Here is a 12,118-nt window from a genome sequence, read left to right as displayed (position 1 = left end):
TCAGAGTTATGACCTCAAAGTGACAGTGGTCAGAATTGTAAAAATTGGCCCTGTCACTTAGGTGAAAACAGGCTTTGGGGTGAAGGGGTTAAGAATAATTTTTTATAATGGGGGAGCAAATTATCTGTGTGTTCTCTGCTGTCTCCATATGCAATAACCGGAATCTGTTAACAGTCCACTAACTCATTGCAATCGGTTTATAGAGACATGCAGAGAAGAGGTGTATTGCAGCTTCTAAGCATTTTTTATTATTTTAGAACGCCATTAATCTCAGTATTCTGTACATGTGTAGAGCGTGTAAATACATATGATACAAGTACAATAAACCAACACCTGACCATGACGCATTCATATAAGATGGCTGGGAAGTGGTTAATGATCAATGCAAAATGGTTGGGCTTTCACCATTTCATAGGACTATTTTAATTCTCTTCATTTATTACAGAAACATTTAAAGCAGTAAACCTTTTAATAAAAAATGTTTACATAATACATTTTTTTCAGAAATAAATTGTTTCATCTCAGTCTTAACATATTGTGCCAATAATAGTTGCATTACATTATTACAGTATCTGTATCAAAATCGAATCATAATTTAAAACCTGAGTGCACTGCCACAACACCAGATGTCAAGTTGTGATAGGTGACTGGGAAAAAGCCTGCATCTTCAATCATTTCTTTAAACTCCTCCTAAAACGAAAGAGATTGAATCTTTATGTTAGTTCTGACACTCAAAATCAGTCACCAGGGTTATACGGTCTCATTACAGGACAATATAACAATAGTGACACCTGATTCTAGCATAGGATGCCATGCTGTAGTTTCCATAAATTTACCCGTTATTAGGTTCAGCGTCTGCAAATCCACAGGATGAGTGAGAAATGTATGATCACTGGAAGAGAATGGGGATTCAAAGCTTTTGTTCCAGGGCAGTTTCAATGGAGAGGTGACCAAAGGGGCTGAATTCAATAGGGCAGCACTGTATTCTACATTCTCCCTTTAGTCTCAGATTATTAATGCACATGTGTAATCGCAGAGCCATTCAAACACCTATGGAACTGGTGCTCGGAAGCCCCATTCCAGTGATCGTGGGGGGTGCTGTAGTTACATACGAGAAAGCCCGGTTCTCTCTTTTTTTATCTTCAGGGCAGTTCCTTTAAAATTTACGCCCCAAGGCTAGTTTCTCCTGGGTTGTAGATTAAGGGCAAGGTGGTCAAGATATGTGACTACATTTATGCCTGTTAGCAATGCATGTTGTCTAAGGGAAGAGATGTATGGATTGACATCTGTTTTATGACTTACCTGAGGAGGAAAGCGTCGGATGCTCTCCACTAGGTATTGGTAAGACTTCCAGTCTCCAGCAATGACCTCCCCAAGAACTGGGATAACCTGGAAACTATACAAGTCATAAAGACTGCCAAAAAAAAGAGAATATATTGAATGTATTACTTTATGTATAATCAGGTCCCATATGCACACTTCGCTAAATTGAATTTCTCCTAAAATAAGAACTCATCAGAAATCAGCTTTCGGAAGCTGAAGATTTTAGGGAAAAAAAATCATTTCACAAGATGAACAGCCACAAAAAAAGTATTGTTTACTGCAGGCGCCAGGTATGAAGTGTGAACCCTAAATGTGTACCATGAAAAAATATATATATCTATATATAGAAATTGAGTCATTGTATATGGTATCATACAGTCGAGGCCAAAAGTATTGACACCCCTGCAATTCTGTCAGATAATACTCAGTTTCTTCCTGAAAATGATTGCAAACACAAATTCTTTGGTATTATTATCTTCATTTAATTTGTCTTAAATGAAAAACACAAAAAGAATTGTCCTAAAGCCAAATTGGATATAATTCCACACCAAACATAAAAAAGGGGGTGGACAAAAGTATTGACACTGTTCGAAAAATCATGTTATGCTTCACTAATTTGTGTAATTAGCAGCACTTGTAACTTACCTGTGGCACCTACCAGGTGTTGGCAATAACTAAATCACACTTGCAGCCAGTTGACATGGATTAAAGTTGACTCATCCTCTGTCCTGTGTCCTTGTGTGTACCACATTGAGCATGGAGAAAAGAAAGACGACCAAAGAACTGTCTGAGGACTTGAGAAACCAATTTGTGAGGAAGCATGAGCAATCTCAAGGCTACAAGTCCATCTCCAAAGACCTGAATGTTCCTGTGTCTACCGTGTGCAGTGTCATCAAGAAGTTTAAAGCCCATGGCACTGTGACTAATCTCCCTAGATGTGGACGGAAAAGAAAAATTGACAAGAGATTTCAACGCAAGATTGTGCGGATGTTGGATAAAGAACCTCGACTAACATCCAAACAAGTTCAAGCTGCCCTGCAGCCTGAGGGTACAACAGTGTCAACCCGTACTATCCGTCGGCATCTGAATGAAAAGGGACTGTATGGTAGAAGACCCAGGAAGACCCCCCTTCCTACCCCGAGACATAAAAAAGCCAGGCTGGAGTTTGCCAAAACTTACCTGAAAAAGCCTAAAACCTTTTGGAAGAATGTTCTCTGGTCAGATGAGACAAAAGTAGAGCTTTTTGGGCAAAGGCATCAACATAGTTTACAGGAGAAAAAAAGAGGCATTGAAAGAAAAGAACGCGGTCCCTACAGTCAAACATGGCGGAGGTTCCCTGATGTTTTAGGGTTGCTTTGCTGCCTTTGGCACTGGACTGCTTGACCGTGTGCATGGCATTATGAAGACTGAAGTCTACCAACAAATTTTGCAGCATAATGTAGGGCCCAGTGTGAGAAAGCTGGGTCTCCCTCAGAGGTCATGGGTCTTCCAGAAGGACAATGACCCAAAACACACTTCAAAAAGCACTAGAAAATGGTTTGAGAAAAAGCACTGGAGACTTCTAAGGTGGCCAGCAATGAGTCCAGACCTGAATCCCATAGAACACCTGTGGAGAGATCTAAAAATGGCAGTTTGGAGAAGGCACCCTTCAAATATCAGGGACCTGGAGCAGTTTGCCAAAGAAGAATGGTCTAAAATTCCAGCAGAGCATTGTAAGAAACTCATTGATGGTTACCGGAAGCGGTTGCTCGCAGTTATTTTGGCTAAAGGTTGTGCAACCAAGTATTAGAATGAGGGTGCCAATACTTTTGTCTGGCCCATTTTTGGAGTTTTGTGTGAAATGATCAATGTTTTGCTTTTTGCTTCATTCTCTTTTGTGTTTTTTTCATTTAAGACAAATTAATTGAAGATAATACCAAAGAATTTGTGTTTGCAATCATTTTCAGGAAGAAAATGAATATTATCTGACAGAATTGCAGGGGTGTCATTACTTTTGGCCATGACTGTATATGAAAGTAAACTGGTTGTGTAAACAGTGTGCAAGTTAAAGAAAAGGACTAGGAAATGACCGCACTAGTAAGCAAGTTCTCAATGTGCCAAGGAGTAGTCCAGCTAAAGGTTGTTTACAGCAAGAACGGACGTAAAATTGTTTAAGACTTAGCAAAACATAGACAAATACTTGAGATGTACAAAACAAGAAATCAAATGCTGTCACTGACGTTCAGTCTGGTGGGGGACTGCAGTGTCTTTGTAAAACTGTGGCAGTAGTCGCTGCCAATCTGTGGGTGTTGGCAACAAAAAAAAAGGTTCTGAGCATTTGTAGTAGGTGGCATGTGTCCTGGACTAGAGCACGCTGTATCTGTGTGTGCCTCCAGAATATGTGTGCTGGGAGTGATGGCTTATGCTTGAAAGGGAGAATCTGTTCAATAAACAGTGTTTAATAATGGATACAATAATTCCAGCGTTAAAGGACTGTTCCAACACCAAAGTTATATTTAATATTAAGTGTCTATTTAATATAAAAAAATAACTTTTCTAATATAGCTTTAATAAAAAATTCCCTAATGTTTCCTCTCTTCTCCATAGAAGCTATATTATCGATTCCACAACTCTGTGTTCTTCTTTATACTGAAGATAGTTCTTAGAGTGGTTGTCTTGGGGTTTCAAGTCTGCATTCACTCTGTGATTTTAGGCCTCAGAGTTCTTACAACACGCACGACTCTCTGCTACCGGTAGTGGGTGGGCGCATGGCTGCAATTATGTGATTTGCACACTTCCGGCCAAATTCTGACTAAACGTGTTCTGCATCTCCGAAGTTGCTTGTATTGAGTGGGGTTGGGTACGTCTAGTCGGCACGTAGCCGCATGTATGCAAATGATATACCGTACTTTCGGTCACACGCCCGCTGCTGGCACTGGAGAATACAGACAGCACATACTGTAAGGATTTACAAGTCTTCAATCACAGAGTGATTGAAGACTTGAACCCCAAGCCTGGACAACCCTTTTAACTACTTCTGGACATCCCATAGGCTAAACTTCTGGGATTACCCCACAATGCAGTCTAAGCATTTTACACAAGATCGTGCAGGCTGTAAGGCTGGAGAGCTGGCTGTCAGACACAGCCAGACTTCTCACAAAGAAGACAAACATGGTTTATTACCACATTTACCTTCTCAATTTCTGCATACAGGCACTAAACCAACGCTTGTATATATAAACTAGAAGCAGTCGCACTGCCCTAGCTTCCCCAGGATCCAGTGAACATGTGAGCTGGTTGTCGGTATTGAGCGGCAGCTGCCAGTTCCTCGGAGACACAGTCAGGTCTGCTATGCATGCAGGAACCTGAAAATCTCATATAAATGAGGCTAATATATAAATGATTGACTCCAAATGTATTCTGCAGCAGGTCAATGACCTCAAACACACAGCCAATGTTATTAAGGTGGCTGTCCACTACTGGAAAAGCCCAGCTTAATCAATTCCAGGACCTCAATTAAAAAAAAAAAAAAAAAAAAAGCATATATTTACCTCATGCAGTGGCACCGTTCTTGTGATGTTGATACCGCCATTTTGTGTACAAGCCACAGCCAATGAGCAGGCACACATCAACTGCGGCCTTTACTTTTCCGTCAGAGAGGATGTCCTTATGGGCAGCTTGTCAATTACACATCACGTGACTCTCTAGAAAAAGCGTTTACTCACCCCATGTATAGTTGCCACTCTAGCTCATCTGCACGGTGAGTATATGTTTTTTTTTACTAGAGATCCTAAATTGATTAAGCTGGGATATTCCAGTAATGGACATCCCCTTTAAGAACTATCTTCAGTGTAAATAAGATCAAAGAGTCCTGGAAGTGACCGTATGGCCCCCGCAGAGCACTGATCTCAACATCGAGTCTGCCTGGGATTATATAGACATAGAAAGAATTTGTGTAAAGCCTCATTCAGAAGTCCTAATTTAAACACATGGTATCGGTGTCCGTGTGTCATAGGTGCATGGTCCTTGTGTCCATTTTTACCATCTGTGTGTCACCCGTGATAAATTACAACACAAAGCTTCAACCTTTGCAAGTTTACAAATGGACAGCACATGAGAGCTATACGCTTGCTGTAAGTGTTTCCATCCTCTTCATACCAGGAAGGGTGTTCTAATCAGTCAATGTTTACGTACAAGACAGAACTGCACTCGATTTTTTTTGCATCAAGCCAGACAATTGACAGATCGACTTAGTAAATGAGGATATCCAAGGAAAATTTTACCCACTGCCTTCCAGCGAGCCAAAGGTCACTCACAGAATTCCCTATTAGTAAGAAGGGATCGGAATCAGGAAACGCATCTCCGTTTCATCACATACTATAAGAATCAGTGGAATGAGACAAGGGGCGATCTCGGGAAACACTCGGATATCCTGAGGATAGATTCCCACACGTGGGAGATCGCCCCTTACTTACTGCCAAAAAAGCCCCTAAAATGGGTGACCATCTGACAAAAAAGCCATTTCTTGAGACCTACCTATAAACTACAGTACAACGGGGGATTATACTTAAGGGCTCCTTCCTCTGTTGGGACTTTAACGTTTGCCAATACATACCTCCATACTACCATAGACACCTTTATCAATCCTCTGGATGCTTAACGATATGCATTACAATCTTTCATTAACTGCAGAACCAAAAATGTCATGTAACAAGGTCTATGTTGGCCAAACCTCATAGGAACTCAGAGGGCAGATCCAGAAGCCCATTTCCACTATTCATCTGGTGATCACAGACGAATGAAAAGGGAAAAGCTTAACTTCAGTGGCTTCGCATTATCGTTAAGGTAAGCCTGTCTTCCAAAAATCTACGTAGTAACATTAGAGGCGGAAACCTCTGTAGACAGTTATTACAGACAGAGTCAAAATGGATTTTGACTTTGAAGTCAACCTCACCTAAAGGACTCAATGAGGATTTACTATATACATGTTTTCTGGGCTAAAACAATTCTTACAGACCCCTATGGATGGTCCACCATCCCAGCATATGCAAGATTATATAAGAAAGGGAGTATGATGTTGAACAAAGATAAGATGTAGTCCTTCCAAAGAAGTTTGATGCTGTATGCTGATCATCCGTCCAGATTGCCCCTTGAGAAGAAGTTGGAACTGAAGAAATACCAGAAAATATTTTCAAAAATTATATTGGTTTAGATAGTGATAATTGGACCAATTGGCTTGCGCTATCTATATAATCATTTATGTTGCAACATAAAAAAAACAGTTGAGTACTGTGGAGAAACGGGGTCAGTGGGTGCTCTCGTCCGCTGGCCCGGCTGTCTTTAGCAAGACTGCATGGACCAGGGCTCATACCCCTGAACGCCTGCTCTATCTCCCTGTGGGCAATACACTACACAGACAACACAGGGTTAAGGTAAAACAGTGTGGCAGTACTTTATTGAACCACAACACACCATAGCAAACAGAATAATCCCAGCAATTACCCCAAGATGGTGCACATTACAGGCCCTCACCCTTCCGCTGACTTGCCAAGATAATGGAAGATGTTACGTCAGAGCTCCCAGGGTCGCTACTCCATCTGTGGTATGCACGCAGAGAGGAGGTAATAACAAGCGTAGGGCAGTCCTGTGTTCTTCAGCCGGGTCCGACAGACCCTCGGCTAAGATCCTGAAGAGATTCCGGTTGGTAGCTCTGTGTAAGGGTACCGTCACACAGTGGCACTTTGATCGCTAGGACGGCACGATCCGTGACGTTCCAGCGATATCGATACGATCTCGCTGTGTCTGACACACTACTGCGATCAGGGACCCCGCTGAGAATCGTACGTCGTAGCAGATCGTCTGAAACTTTATTTCGTCGCTGGATCTCCCGCTGACATCGCTGAATCGGCGTGTGTGACGCCGATTCAGCGATGTCTTCACTGGTAACCAGGGTAAATATCGGGTTACTAAGCGCAGGGCCACGCTTAGTAACCCGATGTTTACCCTGGTTACCAGCGTAAACGTAAAAAAACCAAACATTACATACTTACATTCCCGGTGTCTGTCCCCGGCGCTGTGCTTCTCTGCACTCCTCCTGCATCCTGTGTCAGCGCCAGCCAGTCAGAAAGCACAGCGGTGACGTCACCGCTCTGCTTTACGGCTGACCGGCGCTGACAGTGCAGAGGAAAGCACAGTGCCGGAGGACAGACACGGAATGTAAGTATGTAATGTTTGTTTTTTTTACGTTTACGCTAGTAACCAGGGTAAACATCGGGTTACTAAGCGCGGCCCTGCGCTTAGTAACCCGATGTTTACCCTGGTTACCAGGGGACTTTGGGATCGTTGGTCGCTGGAGAGCCGTCTGTGTGACAGCTCTCCAGCGACCAAACAGCGACGCTGCAGCGATCGACATCGTTGTCATATCGCTGCAGCGTCGTTTCAGTGTGACGGTACCCTTACTTCAGTTCCAAGGATGTGATGTCTCAGGCATTTTATACCCAAGGCAGGTAAGCTATTTTTAGAATTACCCAGTGCCCTTTAGTCCAACATCAAGATAAGGTAAACAATGGTGATGTGATCATGTAGAACTACTTGACCATTAAAGGTACCTTCACACTCAGCAACTTTACAACGAGAACGACAACTATCCGTGACGTCGCAGCGTCCTGGATAGCGATCTCGTTGTGTTGACACGCAGCAGTGATCTGGATCCTGCTGTGATATCGCTGGTCGGAGCTAGAAGTCCAGAACTTTATTTGGTCGTCAGGTTGGCGTGTATCGTCATGTTTGACAGGAAAAGCAACGATGCCAGCAATGTTTTACATGGAGCAAACAACCAGCTACAACGATAAGTGAGTTGCCGTTACGTCACTGGATCGCTCCTGCATCGTTCTGGAGTTGCTGTGTTTGACGTCTCTACAGCGACCTAAACAGCGACGCTCCAGCGATCGGCTCGTTGTCTATATTGCTGCAGCGTCACTGAGTGTGACGGTACCTTTAGTCACCAAGCTGGTTCCAGGTTTCAATGCGCACTTAGCATATCAGTACACATCAATAAACAAAGATAAACACACACTATGTACAAGTCACTGTTACAGACTCAGGGTATGTGCACACGTCAGGATTTCTTGCAGAAATTTTCCTGACAAACCGGACATTTCGCGTTTTTTTAACGCGTTTTTGACGCGTTTTTTCCCAAATGCATAGAATTGCAGGAAAAACGCAGAAGATCCGCAAAAATAATGAACATGCTAATTTTTTTTTTTTTTGCGGAAAAAAACGCATCCATGTGCACAAAACATGCAGAATGCATTCTAAATTATAGAATGCATAATGCATGCGTTTTTAATGAGTTTTTATAGCGTTTTTAGCGCGAAAAAACCTGAACGTGTGCACATAGCCTCACACTGTATGTTAGATAGTATATCAGTTGGCAAGTCTGTCTTCTTGACCCACCAGCCATAAATACTTAAACTCACAAGCCAATGTACAGATAAAAAGTCAGTTCCTTTTGGTTTACAAAAACATGGTTGTCTGGGAAATTAAGATACAACCTGGTTTCTTCACAAGTACCAACTAAATTACTTCATTATGATTAAAACCTTTGCATGATGCTATACTGGGTGACTTTTCAGGTTAACAGTGTGACTTTGCTTCTTGTTATTATTATTATTATTTATTGTTATAGCGCCATTTATTCCATGGCGCTTTACATGTGAGGAGGGGTATACATAATGAAAACAAGTACAATAATCTTAAACAATACAAGTCATAACTGGTACAGGAGGAATGAGGACCCTGCCCGCGAAGGCTCACAATCTACAAGGGATGGGTGAGAATACAGTAGGTTAGGGTAGAGATGGTCATGCAGCGGTTTGGTCGATCGGTGGTAGCTGCAGGTTGTAGGCTTGTCTGAAGAGGTGGGTCTTCAGGATCTTTTTGAAGGTTTCGATGGTAGGCGAGAGTCTGATGTGTTGTGGTAGAGGGTTCCAGAGTAGGGGTGATACGCGAGAGAAATCTTGTATACGATTGTGGGAAGAGGAGATAAGAGGGGAGTAGAGTAGGAGATCTTGTGAGGATCGGAGGTTGCGTGTAGGTAAGTACCGGGAGACGAGGTCACAGATGTATGGAGGAGACAGGTTGTGGATGGCTTTGTACGTCATGGTTAGGGTTTAGGTTTATTAGAAGGGTTTCCACCTTTCCTGCTCTGCAAATCTTATGCAGTCAGGATTTGATGCATATAGGTGATCTTCATGGATACAGGGTACTAGAGATTACATGCACCCTGTGTGTGCCGATTTATCTAAGCACCTCTCATATCAGTGAGAGATGCACGTTCGCTGATAGAAGCCTATTAGATCTGTGTATCGCGTCCATGGTGATGGATATTCTATTGGATCTGTGTATCACGTCGATGGGGGAGCGCGGCCGATCGCGGCTGGGTGTCAGCTGACTATCGCAGCTGACATCCGGCACTATGTGCCAGGAGCGGTCACGGACCGCTCCTCGCACATTAACCCCCCAGAACACTGCGATCAAACATGATCGCAGCGTTCCGGGGGCATAAGGAAGCATCGCGCAGGGAGGGGGCTCCCTGCGGGCTTCTCTGAGACCCTCGGTACAAGGCGATGTGCTCACCTTGTTCCGAGCGTCTCCTCCCTGCAGGCCCTGGATCCAAAATGGCCGCAGTGCTACTTCTGGGTCTTGCAGGGAGGTGGCTTACAAGTGCCTGCTCAGAGCAGGCGCCTGTAAGCCTAGAGCAGTGCACGTTAGATTGCTGATCTGCCACAGTGCTCTGCAAAGTGTCAGATCAGCGATCTGTCACTATATAGTGATGTCCCCCCTGGGACAATGTGATAATGTAAAAAAAAAAAAAAAATATTTAGATGTGTAAAAAATAAAAATAAAAAATAATTCCTAAATAAAGAAAAAAAAATATATTGTTCAAATAAATACATTTCATTATCTAAAAAAAACAAAAAAACAATAAAAGTACACATATTTAGTATTGCAGCATCCGTAACGACCCGCCCAAAAAAACTGTCCCACTAGTTAACCCCTTCAGTGAACACCGTAAAAAAAAAAAAAAAGCAAAAAACAATGCTTTATTATCATACCGCCAAACAAAAAGTGAAATAACACGCGATCAAAAAGACAGATATAAATAACCATGGTACCGCTGAAAACGTCATCTTGTCCCGCAAAAAACGAGCTGCAATACAGCAGCATCAGCGAAAAAATAAAAAAAGTTATAGTCCTCAGAATAAAGCGATGCAAAAATATTTATTTTTTCTATAAAATAGTTTTTATCGTATAAAAGCTCCAAAACATAAAAAAAATGATATAAATGAGGTGACGCTGTAATCGTACTGACCCAAGGAATAAAACCGCTTTATCAATTTTACCAAACGTGGAACGGTATAAGCGCCCCCCCAGAAAAGAAAATAATAAATAGCTGGTTTTTGGTCATTCTGCCTCACAAAAATCGGAATAAAAAGCGATCAAAAAATGTCACGCGCCCGAAAATGTTAGCAATAAAAACATCAACTGGTCCCGCAAAGCACAAGACCTCACATGACTCAATGGACCAAAATATGGAAAAATTATAGCTCTCAAAATGTGGAGACGCAAAAACTATTTTTTGCAATAAAAAGCGTCTTTTAGTGTGTGTCAGCTGCCAATCATAAAAATCCGCTAAAAAAACCCGCTATAAAAGTAAATCAAACCCCCCTTCATGACCCCCTTAGTTAGGGAAAAATAATAAAATGTTAAAAAATGTATTTATTTCCATTTTCCCATTACGGTTAGAGCTAGGGTTGGGGTTAGTGCTTGGATTACATTTACGGTTGGGATTTGGGTTAGAGGTGGGTCTGGGTTAGGGGTGTGTCAGGGTTAGGGGTGTGGTTGGGGTTAGGGGTGTGGTTAGGGTTGGGATTAGGATTAAGGGTGTGTTGGGGTTAGGGGTGTGGTTGGGTTAGGGTTTCAGTTAGAATTGGGGGTTTCCACTGTTTAGGCACATCAGGGCTCTCCAAATGCGACATGGCGTCCAATCTCAATTCCAGCCAATTCTGCGTTGAAAAAGTAAAAAACAGTGCTCCTTCCCTTCCGAGCTCTCCCGTGCGCCCTGATTAGCGTACTCAGGACAAATTGGAGAACAACTTTTGGGGTCGAATTTCTCTTGCTACCCTTGGGAAAATAAAAATTTGGGGAGCTAAAAAAACATTTTTGTTTGAAAAAAAATGATTTTTTATTTTCACGGCTCTGCGTTATAAACTGTAGTGAAACACTTGGGGGTTCAAAGTTCTCACAACACATCTAGATAAGTTCGTTGGGGGGTCTAGTTTCCAATATGGGGTCACTTGTGGGGGGTTTCTACTGTTTAGGTACATCAGGGACTCTGCAAATGCAACATGACGCCTGCAGACCAATCCATCTAAAGGTACCTTCACACATAACGATATCGTTAACGATATTGTTGCTTTTTGTGACGTAGCAACGATATCGTTAAGGAAATCGTTCTGTGTGACAGCGACCAACGATCAGGCCCCTGCTGGGAGATCGTTGGTCGCTGAGGAAAGTCCAGAACTTTATTTTGTCGCTGGACTCCCTGCAGACATCGCTGGATCGGCGTGTGTGACACCGATCCAGCGATGTCTTCACTGGTAACCAGGGTAAACATCGGGTTACTAAGCGCAGGGCCGCGCTTAGTAACCCGATGTTTACCCTGGTTACCAGCGTAAAAGTAAAAAAAACAAACACTGCATACTTACCTACCGCTGTCTGTCCCCGGCGCTCAGCTTCTCTGCACTCCTCCTGC

At 42.7% G+C, this 12,118-nt stretch overlaps 1 protein-coding gene across 1 annotated transcript in view; it reads right to left on the bottom strand.

Moving 5' to 3' along the window:
- Positions 1-450: 450 nt before the first annotated feature.
- The window catches only part of COQ5 (coenzyme Q5, methyltransferase), a 62,672-nt gene continuing 51,004 nt past the window's right edge, over positions 451-12,118 (bottom strand). Inside the window, exons 6-7 of the mRNA XM_069758057.1 lie at positions 1,303-1,414; positions 451-690 (exon numbers count right to left, since the gene is read on the bottom strand). Of these exons, the coding sequence (XP_069614158.1) occupies positions 589-690; positions 1,303-1,414 (214 nt within the window). The 3' untranslated portion in view covers positions 451-588. The remainder of the gene's footprint in view (positions 691-1,302; positions 1,415-12,118) is intronic.

Source organism: Ranitomeya imitator, chromosome 1 (assembly GCF_032444005.1).
Source record: "Ranitomeya imitator isolate aRanImi1 chromosome 1, aRanImi1.pri, whole genome shotgun sequence".
Taxonomy (NCBI): domain Eukaryota; kingdom Metazoa; phylum Chordata; class Amphibia; order Anura; family Dendrobatidae; genus Ranitomeya; species Ranitomeya imitator.
This window is presented reverse-complemented; position numbering and strand designations above follow the sequence as displayed.